Source organism: Typopeltis vanoorti, chromosome 13, assembly GCF_054136105.1.
Source record: "Typopeltis vanoorti isolate ZY-2024b chromosome 13, IOZ_Tvanoo_1.0, whole genome shotgun sequence".
NCBI lineage: Eukaryota > Metazoa > Arthropoda > Arachnida > Uropygi > Thelyphonidae > Typopeltis > Typopeltis vanoorti.
Window position 1 is genome coordinate 39,668,620 of NC_143561.1, and position 17,301 is coordinate 39,685,920.

Consider the following 17,301-nt stretch of genomic DNA (forward strand, 5'->3'; position numbering starts at 1 on the left):
GCAATAAATAAGCCTCTATCTGCATTTAATATATTCTTCAACTTCTCTCTATAATTTAAACATGCATATGTTCACTTGAAAGTGGTCACTATATTATGGCAAAAAGTAAGTGTATGCATGTAACTGATATTGACAATGCCATATTAAGAAGCTGTCTCTGCTGTAGAACCGTCTCTGGCTGGATGATGGACTGTTCTCAATAAAAACACTAGGCACTGTTATTCCTGAAAACAGATACCCACAAGTAGTTTTACTAGTAGGAAATGAGTGATACTTGCATTGCCATGGATAGTTGCTGTTCACACGTGATGCTATCTCTGATGAAGTTGTGGATTTCATAGCTGACAGGATGTACTTTTAAACTGGCCATTCAATATATGTATGTGTGTGTGCAGAATATAGAGTGACAGTGCATTGAGATTAATACATTAAGGAAGAAATAAGTTCATTTTTTCCCTCCATCTTAATCTATGAATGAATATTCTCAATGTCAGCAATGACCAGTACACTGTGATCTGTTTTTACAACATATTCTGTACTATGTTTGACTCTGATGATGTGCTGATTCTTTGTAATGAAAATCTCAATCCTCCTTGTAAACTGATTTTTTAAAATTCATCTATTGTTCATCCAGTCTGGTTACAGTGATACTTCAGGACACATGTTTTGAATATCTACATCTCATTTTATTATTATTATTTTGTAATTCACATAAGAGATTTAAGAATCTATAACATATCAGTGTTGTATGTGTGCGTGTGTATTTGAGAGAGAGCAAGTAACTCTCAGCAGCAACAGTTTGTCTAGATTCCAAGCAAGTCTGGTAGCATTTTTTTTCATGAATGTAAACAGAGAGAGGTAATAGCTATAATCATAACAAATACTCTGAATATTCACATTGAAAGAAAATGAAACATTATTCAGAAAACAGTTACATTTAATTAGGATATTAATTAAGCTAATAAGAAAAATATTCAAAAAATGAAATAAATTAGTCAAATTAAACACTAATATCATCAAGTGTGACATAATATCAAACATCAAAAAAATTAAATGCAAATATTTTACATCTAACTGTGAAAGTAATGTGTAATCAGATGGCTGGATCAGACAGTAGTCAAATGTAAAACACACATGCACAGCCTTTGATTTAATATCAAAGGCCAAAGATTTCCAAAAAGGTTGCCAAGATTTCTTTACAATGCACAAAGAATTATTAAATATACTAACCTTCAACCTCTTCAGAAATATTTGGTTCAGAAAAAGTAAAAGTACTACTGATATCTTCCTTTGGAGTTGCATGCTTTTCTGAAAAAAAAAAAAAAAAGCTACTTTCAAAAAAACTTTTCCAAGCAAATTTCAACATATTTATATGAGCAAATATTTATCACTAAACTATTCTAGGACCAAAGTACAGCAACTCAGATTAACTAGAATTGTGTCGAAGGCCAGTGGAATTCAGTGTATTATATTTATTCTGTGTGTGTAATGGTCACTCACACACGCACACATTCTCCAATCAGTTTTCTCTGGAGAACCTCTGCTACCACTACAAAATCAGATAATAATCCTACAGGATTTCAAGTAAAGATACCTAGGTCATCTTTACTTGAAAAATCTTACAAATCTCATATATCTTTGATATGAATTTAAATGAAATTTAAATCCAGGTCAAACCAAAGGATACTGCTATTCTTCTGAGTGTGCTATGAAGACATTCAAATTGCAACAACAGCAATTTACAAATTTATGTAATTTGTAATTAATTAATGTAATTTGTAAATTGCTGTCATTAAATTATTATAAGTTTTGTTAAAAATATGTAATACTTTTACATATTTTTTTATGTTCAAAATACTACAATATGTCAAAAAGTCTTCGATTTATCCTTGTTTATTGTTATTGGTAAAATAACTTGCACATTACTCTACATACATCTCTAATGTATGTAGAGTAATGTGCATGTTGCTAGTGAATGTAGTGGTATATTTCAGCTCTGCTAAAAAAACGTATTTTTAAATAGTGGCTTTTATCATATAATTGTGCTTCATTCCCCCCCCCCCCCCATGCTGGATACAAGTGTTCTTCAGTAGTGTTTGTTGTTGGAATTATGCTTATTTGTGTTTTTGCTACTTGTTTGTTCCTGTTGCTGTTTCTTTCTGAAAATGGCACCTATAAAGAAGTGCACATCTGTGCCATGGAAAGCTTTGGCATGAAGATCAAGTTCTGCCCTGGATTTTTCCAGCAAGAATTGCTTCATGTATGTGCCAAAAAATGTGAAAGATCTGTGGATTTTTAGAATGAACGAAAAGAATGAACACATTAATGTATGTGAAAAGTGTATTGATAGGTTAGAGCATTTCTAAATGGAAGTTCGCTTGGCCAGTAGTAAACAAAAACGCATGGGGTGTTGTCATGATAACAAAGGGACTGTAGTAGAAGAGCTTAAGCAAGAGTTGACGATGAAAATGAAGACTGAAATTTGCCATCTGGAAGATGAGATGAAGTTAGTATTATGAAGAAAGAGTCAAAGGATAATCGTATATCATTGTATGGGGACTTTCATTAGAGGTGTGATGACTAATAAACAAAACCTGCTTTCCTGGTGGAACATCAAAACAATGTCGATAGAGAACTGAGGAAGTTTATGTGGGAAGTAAAGGTTGTAAAGAAGAGTAGAAATGAGTTGTGTGATGCAAAAGAGGTTCAGTTTGCATGGAGTGAATTTGAAGGAAAGTTGATAGATTACATATGAATGGGTTTGGTATTGGGCATTTATAAAGGCTATTGTTTGCTGAGAAGGCACAGAATCAAGTTAGCTAACGATCAAAGGATATTTGTGAAGCAGAACAGCACACTCAAATGAGTTGTACGACAGGAGGAAGATGGATATAAGGCTGAAGATGTGGTTGTGGCAGGACAAGATGATGGAATGCATAAAGGCGAGGATGAGACAGGTACGAATGGCAATCAGAGTCAGGATCAGGGAAACGGGAGTGGTCAGATCAAAGAGAGAGAGAGGTGTGGTATAGTAGCTGGAGTAGAGAATGTTGGTAGAATTGTCTCAAAGACATAGAGAGTTATGTTTGTATGTGAATATAAAAAAAAGTATTTGAAATAAGAGAGTTTATTGAGTCAGTATGCCCAAAGATAATATGATATCAGGAATAGAAATGGAAGCTGAAAAGAGGAGGTAAGTAGTGCTAATGATTGCAGAGGAATTGTGTGTCCAAAAAAGTGTGGAAGTTGATAGTATATGTGCAGATTTTGAATCTGTGTGGTGTGAAGTTGAAATTAACAGGCTAGTATATTTAATAAGATGCTGTTATAGGCCAGGGAATGTAGAAAATACTGATTGTGAAATATTTGAAGAAACTGATTGGGTCTGCAAAAAGAAGGTGATACTGATGGGAAACTTTAATTACAGGAATATAGAATGGAAGAAAGAGATAGTGTATGGGAACAAGGAGAGCGAGTTATTTAAAGAATTTTTTAGGGATAAATATCTTAAGCAACATGTGACCAAAGCAACTAGAGGCTTTAGGGTTTTGGTGATAACTTCACACGGTGTAGTTGTTAATGAGGTATTAGCTACTACTGGGGTGAGAGGGATCAGATCACATTTACTTGGGAAGTGGTGAAATAAGAAAAGGATATATGTGGAATTATGAGGCAGGTGATTATGGGAAGCTCTGTAGTCAACTAGCACCAATAAGCTGGGTAGAGAAGCTGTGCAGAAAAGATGTTGATGGGGGGGGATTCATAACGCATTATCTGACACAAGCAATGTATAACCACAAGCAATGTATAACCGCAAGGGTTAAATGAGCAAACAGAGCAGCAGGAGTGAAATGGAAGAGGAGTGAAATCAAGCAAGCTGTGATGGAAAAGAAAATGTTATGGAGGAGGTACAAGGTAGTTGATGCTGATCAGATCTATTAAGATTATAAAGACTAGGAAGGTGACGAGCATGGTCAAGAAAGAAAAAGGTGCAGTATGAGAGAAGATTGGCTGTTGAAGCCAAAGTTGATTCAAGGGAATTCTTCCAATATGGCAAGGTGACACTGGTGGATAATCATGGCAGTAAAGTGAAAGTTACAAAGGATATAGTGAAATTATTGAATGAGCACTTTATCACTCTATATCACACTAGTGTAAATGATGCTATGTAATATGTAAAAAGGAGGCAAGTATTAGGAGAACTGGAAGCAAAAGAATCAGAGATGTATCAGTTGTTGATTGGTTAAGATGTTAATAAGGCTGTGGGAATGAATGACATATCACCACATATTTTTAACGAATGTGCACCACATTGTAGCTATGCTCTTGACTTGGTTATTTAATGAAAGTCTTGCAGTAGGTAAGATTCCAAAGAGTGGAAAGAAGGCAAAACAGGACCACTCCAAAAGCATAGTTCTAGGACAGAAGTTTCCAATTACAGACCAGTCTGTACAACTGCAGTTGTAGGCAAGGTGTTGGAGAGACTGGTTAGGAATAGAATGTAAGACTGGGTTGATGGACATACGATAATTCTTTATTATGGTCAGCATGAGTTTATAAAGAATAGGTCTTGTTCTAGAAATTTACTTGCATTTTATGATTAGATAATTAGTGTGTTAGATGAGAGAGAATCATCTAACACACTAATCGGACTATGCAAAAGTGTTTGATAGATTACAAGATAAGGTGATGTACAAGCTGCAGAGGATGGAAATGGATAGTATATTGATTAGATGGATCAGAGATTGATTCTCTGAATGATACCAGCAAGCTGTATGTGGCAGAACAGTGTCTCAAAAAAAGGATGGTAACCAGTGGTGTGTGTTCCAATTGTTTGTAAATCATATATCATATGGACTGACTGAAGATCTTCAGTTTTTTGCTGATGATGCAAAGTTGGGGAGAATTATAAGTAGAACTGTTGATGTTAATTCCCTTCAGGAAGAAATGAACAGGCTTTTGAGTTGGATAATGGAGTGGGGTTCTAGTTTTATATCAATAAGCACAAGGCGTTGCATTTTGGAGTGCAGAAATATAAGGCTATGTACTATATTGATGGTGCTGTACTGCAGGAGTGGATGAGAATTGAGATTTGGAAGTGATGCCTGACAGTAGACTGAAGTATGACTTTAGAGAATATATCGCAAGTGGTGCAAAATCTATGTCACAGTGTGCTATAATAAGTATGCTAACATGTAGGGATAAGGAGGTGGTTGTGCCAATGTATAAAGCACTGGTCAGACCACACTTGGCCTATTGTGCTCAGATTTAGCCACTTGAATTTCATTGTGATGCGAAACATTGGAGAGGCCCAGAGATGAGCGACAAAGACAATATCAGGATTCTGGATTGTTGGGTACAGAAAGAGAGAGAGAGAGAGAGAGAGAGAGATTGAAGGAATACGATACGATAGAGACGTTTAAGAAAAATAAGTGATATGATAGAAAAACATTTAAGTTGGTGAGAGGAATTTATGATATTAATCCAGAGGAGATTATAAAAAGAGTAGAAGGCAGGCAAAAGGGGAAAGAACCAGAGGTCATCCCTGGAAGTTATGTAAGAGTGTGATAAAGAAGGGGTGTGCAGAGAGAGTGGATTTTTTACACAGAGAATTGTGAGTGAATGGAATGCATTACCAGAATATGTTATCAAGGATATTAAGTTAAGGATTTTAAGATTCGGTATAATAAATATGTTGCAGTTGAATGAATCTCCCATGATGAGTCTGCTGACTCAATGGAGGGTGTAATAATAATCATAACAGTTCATAAATAGGTCTGAATAACAAAATGTATAATCATCTGACAAGTGGTATATTTATTTCAATTAAATAAACCACTTCATAACACATTATATGCATAAAGTTAACTAATTTTATCATTTATCATACAATCATGGATAACATGCTAAGTTCCCCCCCCCAGTAGAAGAAGGCAAGAGGAATTTCAGTGGTAATTCACTGACCACCTATGCTTCACATATTGTTGATGACAAATATTAAAACTGCAAAAACAAACATGAGTGAATGTGAATTAAAAAAGAGCTCTTACTTATTTTTTCTTCAGACTGTAAAGCAGCAGAAAGCCTTGTAATTCTTCTGGTTGACCTGGCAGTTGTTTTAAGTTTACTCTTCACAGGTGTGCTTGTCTTTATTTCTGATTCTGTTTCCACAATTGAACTATCTCTAGAGACAACAATTTTTGTTTCTTTTGCTACTGCTGAAGTTTGATTTCTGTTTTTGACATCTTTCCCTTTTTTTTCAGCTAGCGTTTGTTCTAAATGACAAAGAAATAACACTTATGATCAAACAGTTATAAATGCATATATAATAAATACTCACTATAAATGTAAAAATCCTTAGGAGAAATAGATTATTATAGTGTGAGATTTGCTCTAGTGAATTTAAGGGAAAATTATTGTTTCCCACTCCATTGCCATGAAAAGGAGGAAATCATACATTTGATGAATGAAAGAACAATGTTTATGTATGGAAGGAACCATACATAAAGCAGAAATTCATTAGAAACAATAGAGGAAATTACAGGAAATAAAGGAAATGGTGGGGATTTGTACATGGATAACAGAACTCAATGGATTGGGCAGGAACCATATATATAGTATATAAAATGAACAATCGGAAAAAGTAGAAAGGCAAACAATACGGGAAAAACATAAGAAGAGTATTATTATTATTATTATTATGGGCAACTCCAGGAGTCATTAGACTCATCGAGGGAGGCCCAAATCATATTCATCACAACTATTCGACATTCATACAGTATCTATCATACCTCGCCTTAAACTCATTCACTGTCACAGCATCCACCACAGACTCAGGGAGCGCATTCCACTCATTCACTACTCTAAAAGTAAAGAACCCAGCTCTAACACCTTTACTAACCACACTTTTGCCCAGTTTTCATGGATGTCCCCTAGTCCTCCCACAACCAGCCCTGTTTTCAAAAATATCTTCTGAATTAATTTTATAGAAACCCTTCAGTAATTTGAATGTCTCAATCATATCTCCCCTCCTCCGCCTATCAACCAATTTTTGCAACCCACAAATCCTCAACCTGTTCTCATACGGTTCATTCCACAGACCTGCTATCATCTTGGTCACTCGCCTCTGGATCCTCTCCACCTCCTCCCCATCAAGAAGAAACCTAGGTGACCAAATCTGAGCACAGTAGTCTAGATGGGGTCTTATCAAGGCTCGATAGAGAGCAACAATAACCTGCTTGTCTCTGCTTGTCAACGTATTCTTCAGCAACCAAGTGATTTGATGAGCTGTTTTGGTCACTTTTGCAATGTGTCCCCTAAATTTCAATTCCTTATCTACCAACACTCCTAAATCTCGTGCCTCATCAATTTCCTGGAGCAGGGTTCCACCAATGCAGTAAACTGCCGCCAATCTTTTCACCCCAAAATGCATAACCTTACATTCTGCCACATTAAACTGACATCCATTCTCCTTAGCCCAGACCTCCAATCTATCCAAATCATCCTGCAAAATTTTGACGTCATCTGCATTCACTATTGCCCTACCCAACTTCGCATCATCCGCAAACAAATGAACTGTTCCTCTCAGATCATTTCCTATATCATTTATGAACAAATTAAACAGCAGTGGTCCAAGAACAGATCCTTGTGGCACACCACTAGTCACAGGCCGTCTTGTGGACTCTACTCCCGAGTAAACCACTCTCTGATATCTCTCCGTCAACCACCCTCCTATCCATCTCACCAACCCTATGTCCATTCCCATATGCTGCAATTTACTGATTAGAATTCCATGTGGAATCCTGTCAAAGGCCTTGGCAAGGTCCAGTAGAATCACCGTAAACCCATTACCCTTATCCACTTCAGCCGTCACTGTGTTATAATACGTGAGCAAGTTACTGAGGCATGACCTACCCTTCACAAAACCATGCTGTCCCCGATACAGTATCCCATTTTCTTCTATCCAATCTTGTATTTTCCTCTTGACTATTTTCTCTAAGACCTTGACAATGATTCCTGATATGCTAATCGGTCGGTAATTTACAACAGCAGTCTTGGAACCACCTTTATGCAGTGGAACTATTTTCCCCTCTTTCCACCCGCTCGGGACTAACCCAGACCCGAGACTCAAATTAAACAAAATGGTCAAGGGTACTGACAATTCTTTAGCTGCTTCTCGTACAACACGAGCTGGTATACCATCCAATCCCACAGATGTATTGACATTGAGGTTATGCAATAGACTACTCACCTCCACTTCATTAACCACAATTCCCGTATAATCTACTGGTTTATTCATTTCTGCAATGTCACCACCTGGATGATATACTTTTGCAAAGTGCTCACTCAGTAACTCAACTATCTCAACTGATTCAGTTACCTCCCTACCATCGGCATTCTTTAAAATCAATCTGCCATGTACATTTTTCCTTTTACTTGCTACATATCTAAAAAACTGTTTAGGATTCTCTTTAGCCTGCATGGCCAATGTTCTTTCGTAATCCTTTTTTGCTTTTCTTACCACACTCGTCACCCTTCTGGCCTGCGCTTTATACCGTTCATGTGCCTGCCGGTCACCCTTCTCCTTAAATTCCCTCCATAGTTGTTTCTTTTTTTGCAACTCAAGCTTAATGGTGTTATTCATCCATTTAACCCCTACTTGATTTATTATTCGGACTCTAGGTATACAGTCAGCCATTGCTTCATGCAAGCACTTCTTAACTACTTCCCATGCACTATCAACTTCTAGTCCTTGCAGTTGTACATGCCATGGCACTGAACCAATCAAACTCCTAAGCTTGTCATACTTTCCCGCCCGATAATTCCACACGTACCCTGTCTTAATTGAAAATTCTACACCTTTAGCCACCTCCCAAGTTAAGACCCTATGATCACTCTCACCGATTGGTGGCAATGTGGTCATATTTGTTACAGCCAAATCCTCAGATGTAATTACTAGGTCAAGCACTCTCTGACCCCTAGTATTTTCCATTACATGCTGTCGCAGATAGTTATCCCTTAATAACCGCATAAAATCCAGTTCCTTCCTCCCGTGTGTCCTCTCCTCACTCCAATCAATGCGACCATAGTTGAAATCTCCCATAATAATCACCCTCCTTCCACCCATTTCTTCTATTTGCTTGTGCATACTGTCACCACCATCTTTTCCATCACCTGGTCTATAGCAGCACCCAATTGTATATTTAGTTCTGCTAGCCACAATCTCACACCAAATGGCCTCAAATGTGCTCTTTTCTCTATCCTGCAATTCAACTTCTATTCTCCTTGGCTGGAGCTCATCAGCTATCATCAACAATACTCCTCCCCCCATTTTATTCTCTCTGTCATTCCTGAACACACTATACCCATCACATTCAATCCCACTAGTTATATCATCTACAGTCAGCCATGTTTCACTAATACCTATAACCTGTGGTCTGGAAGTGCCAACCATGGCCAAAAACTCTTCCTTCTTGTTCCTAATACTCCTAGTATTAGTGTACATGAATTTAAGACCCCCATTAGCCCCAACCCTACCTTGATGCCTTATATTAACTATCCCACTCTGATTTGTTGTCCTTATTTGCTCTGGCATATTATATTCATTCTTACATTCAACTGCCTCCATAAGGACTGTATCTCTACTCCCCCCCCCTAACAAATCTAGTTTCCCTGAATTTGCACATCCACTACATTCAGCAACATTTTCTCAAGTCTTCTTACACCGTAACCATTCAAATGCAAGCCATCCATCTTATATAGATCCTTTCGCCCATCAAACTCACTCCACACATCCACAAATTCCACACCACTCGTCATACATAACCCACGCATAAAGTCATTTGCAATTATATCCCTCCTTTTAAACATTTCACTGTCATACCGTGGCAAAAGACTAATCATTCTAACTCTCTCACTCTTTTCTTTTGCTACCTCAAACAATTCATTCAGGTCTTCTATCATTTCCATTTTATCTCCTTTCAAATCATTCGTACCTGCCACAACAATCATTTCTTTCACCCTTTCCTTTTGCTCTCTAATAGACGCAGTTACGTCCTTTATGGTCGCACCAGGTTGGTACGATTTTGTCAAATCCTCTACTAACACACCTCGTACTAACGAGTCTCCATACAGCACTCTATCCTTCATTTTGTTCATGTTCACATTCATACGTCTATTTTTCCTGTCATACCTTTTATTATTGGTTGGTTCATTCAGTCTACTTTTGTTCATGCACTCTAGCTGCTGTTTTGCTCTTTCTATCGCACTATTCAACAACGCGATCTCACTCAATGCATCTATCTCATCTTTTTTGTTCTCTGAGAAACCATTTATGCTATCATTCACACTTTCTACATTCACACTCTCACAATTTTCATGTACAACCTTGCCGTTTCTTGTCATATCCCTATTTCCTTCATTCTGAAGGTTGACAAAAATATCACACTCACGATCCGAAATACACTTCAATTCCGCATTCTCCCTACATTTTCTACACACATTCAAACCTTGATCGTCATCTAACCACACTCCGACCGCACTCCGCAAAGCGTACATTTCACAGCTAGTACGAGTATGAAATTATAAAAATGAAATCTTCGTAAAAACTAATTATGTGTAATATATATCATTAAAATAACAAATAACTTGAAAATTTAGTCAGTTAGGCAAACTTTATAAATTGTCATCTCCAGTTACGAAGAGGAAATTAATACAAATGACGAACATTAGTCAGCATGCATTAATCAAGCTTAAGGGGAGGGAGAAAATGGTGTGATGAACATCAGCTTTATAACTGGACATAGACCCAATAATGCAAAGTTTGCATAAACTTTTACAGTTCTAAAAGAATAATATCAGTCTGATTTTTTTTAAATCTAAATTTTAGATTTAACGATACTATCTGTACATATTTAGTTCATTATGAAGATTTCAGGTAAGTGACATTAATTTAGGCCAAGGCACATTTTGAAATATAAACATTAATTCTGCATTTCAATTTTTTATAATTTAAGCACGATTTTTGTGAAGATGGTAAATTAAATATTGAAATAGACAACAGAATCAACAAAGCTGGTATGGTAGGAAGTCAACTGAATAAATTTATATGGAATAAGAGAGAAATTAGTCAAAACACTAAATTAGCTGTATACAAGGCAGTGTTCAAACCAATTTTAATTTATGGATCTGGGAGTTGGGTTAGAAGTAAAACACTTGACCAAAGACTAGAGACCTCTGATATGAGAGTTCTGAGAAAGATTAGTGGAGTGAACAGATGGCAGTATCACATCAAAAATGAGGTCTTAGGAAAGAACTTGCCATTGTTAGCATTCAGGAATGTGTTAAGAGCTAATCTTAGGTGGTAGGGTCATTTAAATAGAATGGGAGAACAAGTATTCTTTGCGAGGTTGGTAGGAAAAAGACCCAGAGGAATACCAAGATATAGATGGATTGATACAATAAAAAAAGTGTCTTAAAAGACAGAAATATAAGATCTGATAATATTGGAGTCTAGACAGATAACAGATTAATTTGGAGGAAAATTATTGATCAGAAGCTAGTAATGATGTAACTTTAATGGTGTAGTATTATCATAAATATCCTGTATACTTCCCTGAGGGTACATATCAAGAATTTGATGATGATGACAATTATATGAAAATGGAACATTATACAGAGCAATACATAGTTTATATTTAAATTGTAAGTCAGCAGTTAGAATTGAAGGAAATGCAGGAAGATGGTTTGATGTTAAAATGAGGTGTAAAATACAGATATTCATAATGTTATTCATATAGATATTCATCATCTATATGAATCACATTATGAAAGAAAGTGGCATTAAATGTGATATTAGAATTGGAGATATCAAACTAGGCACTCTGCTTTATGCAGACAATGTACTCCTAAACACATCAAGTGCAAGTCTACAGATTTCTCTAACTAAATTGAATAACAGCTGTAACAAATTTGGCATGAAAATCATCAATAAAAACCAATGAAAATAGGCAGGAACATAGAAAACTTCAGCTGTATTCTGAATGGAGAGCTTATAGAACATTTTTGCTGTTTAGGCACAGTGTTTAGTGAAGATAGCAAATTAAATTTGGAGATAGATCACAGAATACACAAAACTGGTATTGTGGGGAGCTAAATGAATAAATTTATATGAAATAAGAGAGAAATTAGCCAAAACACTAAATTAGCAGTATATGAGACAATGTTCAAATTAATTTAAAGTTATGGATCTGAGATTTGGGTTAGAAATAAAGAACTCAATTGCAGATCAGAGACCACAGATATGAGAGTTCTGAGAAAGATTAGTAGAGTGAACAGATGACATCAATGGCAGAATCATATTAAAAATGAACACATTATGAAGGAACTTGACATTGTTTACATTCAAGAATCTGTGAAGGACCAATCTTAGATGGCATGGTCACTTAAACAGAATGGGAGAGGTTAACAAAACAGGTATTTGATGCCAAGATGGCAGGAAAAAGCTAAATGTTCTAGGTGGATCAATTCAGTCAGAAGTGTCTGCAAGAACAAAATCTTAGATATGACAATACTGGAGTGCTGGCAAGTAATATTCTGGAGGAAAATTTTTGATAGGAGATTATTAATAATGTAAACTTATTTATGTAGTACTGTCATAGTAGCCTGAACATTCCTTCAGGGCAGATATCAGGAAAATAGATGATGATAACTACATCCTTTCTATTTCTTTGTTATATGTCTTCCATTACCATTTGCATATGCAGTTTTGCATTATTTATGTTTCTGATAGCAGCAATGTATGATTTCCCACCAGTTCCTTTATTTAATTTCCTGGATTTCATTTCCTGTGATTTATTTTCCTACCATTTCTTTTGTTTATGTGTATATATATAAACATTGTTCTGTTGTTAATGTATGAGTCCTGACATTTTCTTCGTCTACTAATTGTGATAGTATTTGCTAGGAAATTTAGTTCATTATCATGAAAGTTTTGTGCTTTTAGTGTTTGTAATAGGCTAGGACTTTTTTCTGTAATTCATTATATCATATCATTTCATCACAGTGATGTTTTTGTTATAGTGTACAGCTACTGTATAAAACAATTCCAAAAATGTTTAGGGAGGAGTTGGACTCAATATTAGTTATGTTTATCTCCCTTCAAAAACTACAATATATTTTAAATTCAAAAATAGAGTTTTTTCTTAAGATTAATAGCACCTGTAATATTGTCTGGAAATGAAGTATACAAAAGGTGACTAGTTCTAAAAATGTTTCAGTTTGAAACCTAGTTGTCTTAATCACTAGTGGTCTCAATACAGGGGAAATAAAGTCAAGGAGATGAAATACATGTCAAGGATATATACTGAAAAACTACAAGTGATGGGTAGAGCACACAAAATGGGCTTTACATCACTATTAAATTGTAGCTTATTTATGACATAACATTAAGTTTATTACAACTTTTTTTTTAAAAAAAAAACTTAAAACAGGATCAAGTTTTCTTTATTTTCAAAATATGGGCTTCATAAGAATTCATTTATCTAAAAGACAATTAATGCAAAATAACGAGATGTTATTTTAAGAAGTAACAAAATTCCTTTACCTTTAAGTTTTTGTGTCACCTTAGTATCTTTAGAACTATCAGATTTGGGTGTTGGCAAATCTGGAGGTAACTCTAAACTTACAGAACGAGACCTGATAGGCCTGGGAGAATGCTGTGGTTCTAGAGATTCAGCATTTTCTGACTGTATTTTGCTCATGGGAGAATGCTGTGAACTTGGAGAAGTGCTTGGACTTTTAGATTGAGACCTCAGCCGATAACGTGGTGATTCTTGTGGTTTTTCAAAGTCCTATAAGAATAAATTAAGAATTTAATAAACTAGCTCATTATGTTGGTCAATTACAGATATAAACTTCTAATGTTTATATTTGTAATAAGAAATAAAGTTGTCAGCCTTCACCTGTGCTATTTCCAAGATAAAAAGAAACATTACCATCACCTTACTAGCTAACTTACTTTTAGTTGAAGAGCTCTTAAAATGGTTCTTCATACCTAAATGGGATTCAAACCCAGATCTTTCTAAATAAAGGACATTGTTTTTTTCTATGGTCAGAGAAGAGTAATATCCCTTCCATATGAACATTTTGTGTTTATAACTGCTTAGATAGTATAAATCTTATAAAGCAGAACTCATTTGCCTTTTTTTCAGAATGCTTTAAGCTTTATTTGTTTTACATTTTTAAAGCAATATTAACTGTTATTCATTGTCTTTTCTGAAAGAGGGATGTCCACCCACATATATAGTTTGTGTTCATAACCAGTTATGATGTATTAATCTTAAGAAAAATAGTATTTGCTTGCTTTTTCAGAATGCTTTTCACCATTATTATTATTATTGTATTTTTCAAGGCAATATTTTCTTTAAATTCATTTCTGTGATTCCCTAATTTTACCTGAAAAAAAAGTGGAGAGGGAAAAATGAATAACTACATAAAGAAATCAAGGTATAAAATTAAACCTAATATAGTTTATTAAACAAGAATATATAATAATTTCATTACTGCAAATAATTCAACCTGACAATAACTGGTCATCATCAGAGCATCAGCATAATCATAAAGTGATGCTAAACCAAAGAATGTTGATCCCATCTACATAGCCAATGTTTCAGCAATCTCTTTAAATAACAGCTCAAATCTAAACCTATACTGATGTAAAAGGCAAGTGTTGGACCATAGGATATCTATTTTTTGGAGTGAACACAGTCAGTGTTCACTCCAAAAAATAATATGCTAAGCAAGGCGGGATTTTTCATGCTTTTGTTGATGATATAAGACTGGTGTTCTTGTAGTCATTTTTACGGAATGCCCTGTTAGTCCAAAGTAAGAACAGAGGGATTCACAATGAACTTGGTAACACTGAGGAGAGAGAGAAGACTATTTATCTTTAGTGGATGGTAACCAGGAGGAGATTTTGTTTGATAGGGAAAAAAGTGAGAACCAAATTGTATTTTTTCAGGATCTTGGCAATTGTCTCAAAGATGCCTGCAATATATGGGATAGGGACTCACCGTATTGGTTCAGGGTTTTTGGTGATGGGCTTGTAAGAGTCCAGTATGCATTTAAACTTCCTTGAGGTGAAACCATTCTGCAGTAAGATGCATTGAATGACATTCTTGTTGGAAAGATTTGGAATTGGAACAGTTAACATGTGTTCTGTTGAGCAAAGATTTGAAGATGCCTATTTTTTGAGGCGGATGATGTGCTGAATTTTGCTGTATGTAGTGGCCTTTGAAGATAGGTTTATGGTGAACAGAGGTAGCAAGTGTTCCAGAAGGGATACAGGAAAGGAGGATGTCCAGGAAGGCCAATTTTCCATTCTTTTCTTTTTCCATAGTGAAGTTGATATATGAGTGTAGGCTGTTGATATTGGTTAAAAAGATAACTTGAGATTCTTCTGAGTCTGGCCAGATGGCAAACACATCATTTACATATCGAACCCAAAAGGAAGGTTGGAGTTGTATTAAAGAATGCTCTAAGTAGAAATTAGCCAGTTCAGGTGACAAAGGGCTTCCCATGGCAGTTCGTCCAATCTGTTTGTAGAATTAGTTTCTGCAGATGAAAGAGCCTGAGTGCATGATGATAAAGTCAAACAGTTTAACTATGTCTGGAGGGAGCTCATCAGATAACAGTTGGAAAGTATCAGTCAGAGGTACACTAGTAAATAGAGACTGGATATCAAAGCTAATCATGAGGTCTGTAGGCTAAAGGGTTAAGTTTTTATTTTTGTCGAAAAATTTTGAAGAATTCTTCACAGAGGCTTGTGTGTGGCCAATACAGGTGTTTAAAAGATGAGCTATGAATTTGGCTAAGCAATAGATGAGAAAGTCTACGCAGGCCACTATGGGTCAAAGTGGAACTCCTACCTTGTGTATTTTTGGAAGACCATAAAAATGTGAACTTCAACCAAATTGGGTTCTTCAATTTTTTGAGTGTCTTCATCCCAAACTCACTTTGTTGAGTAAGGAATTGTTCGTTAATTTGGCTGTTGGTAGGGGTTCTGGGAAATTGCCTGATGTTGTAAGAGAAGAGAAATTTTTTTGTTGTATTCAGTGGTGTCCATGACAACTACAGCTTTACTCCCCCCCCCCCCCCCAAAAAAAAAAAAAAAAACTAATATAAGCAACAAGTTTTGCAGATGGCATGGACATCATAACCTATATGTGATATTGATGCTTCCATGCTTTGATTTTTACATTAAAAAAAATGTTTACCTTTTGGTAGCTTACATACTTGTATTTTTTTGAAGGTAACAGAAGAATAAGATATGCTTCCCAATTGAGTTTAATATAAATCTTTTTTTTTTTTTTTTTTTTTAAATAATAGAACTTTCAAATCACTTCTGCCACTCAGCATTATGAGAAAGAAAATCTTGAAAGAGTCACAATTCATTATTTGAAGCAAATCATGAGTTATTTGCTTCAAAACCACAGGCACTACCAAAAAAAAAAAAAAAAAAAAAAAAATATATATATATATATATATATATATATATATATATATATATATATTAGGGTTACCATGTAATTTTATAAACTTGGTTATTTTACTCCTAATCAAAAGTAAGCAAACAGTTAAGTTTGCGCCTGAAATGTAGTTCAAGTCTAAAGGTGGTGCAACACCAGGGTAACTCATTGTAAAGGTGGGTAAAGCTCTGATCACTATTCTTAGTATTTTCCATAATGTAAGCACATCTCACTAAGAGATGTATACTGCAATACATTATGGGTGGGGTCACTACCCAGACCGGTTTCAACCTTTTTTGAGGTCTCCTCAGTGAGTAGCTAGACCCTAAATACCAAGGTTTTTAGTAATACAGAGCCTTATCAACTTTACCTATACAATTGCTACAAGGTGTTTTTATTTTGAATAATCTCTGGAGGAGATATAGATGTAAATAAGTTTTTGTTTTAAAAAAAAAACTTATTTACATATATATATATACACACGAGGTGGTATCAGAAAGTTTCGAGACTAGTTCTGTTTACGAGAAATTACTTTATTTATCTATGTTTACACACTATCACCTTCAAAATAGTACCTGTGCATATCAATACAGCGCTTCAGCATTCTTGCCACTTCTGGAATACGTCCTGGAAGTCTTCTTTTCGAAGCATGTCAAGCATCTTCTGCGATTCGTGCTGGATCTCCACAATGGTGTCAAAAGGTGACTTTTGAGCTTGATCTTCATCTTTGGGAAGAGGGCGAAGTCTGCAGGAGCCAAATCTGGTGAATAGGATG

General features: G+C 35.5%; 1 protein-coding gene across 3 annotated transcripts in view; it reads right to left on the reverse strand.

Moving 5' to 3' along the window:
* Elys (AT hook containing transcription factor 1 homolog) overlaps positions 1-17,301 on the reverse strand; it is a 509,801-nt gene that overhangs the window by 26,734 nt on the left and 465,766 nt on the right. For all 3 annotated transcript variants that reach the window (XM_090402410.1, XM_090402411.1, XM_090402409.1), the window contains exons 34-36: positions 13,604-13,850; positions 6,051-6,275; positions 1,231-1,308 (exon numbers count right to left, since the gene is read on the reverse strand). In XM_090402410.1, the coding sequence (XP_090258536.1) occupies positions 1,231-1,308; positions 6,051-6,275; positions 13,604-13,850 (550 nt within the window). The remainder of the gene's footprint in view (positions 1-1,230; positions 1,309-6,050; positions 6,276-13,603; positions 13,851-17,301) is intronic.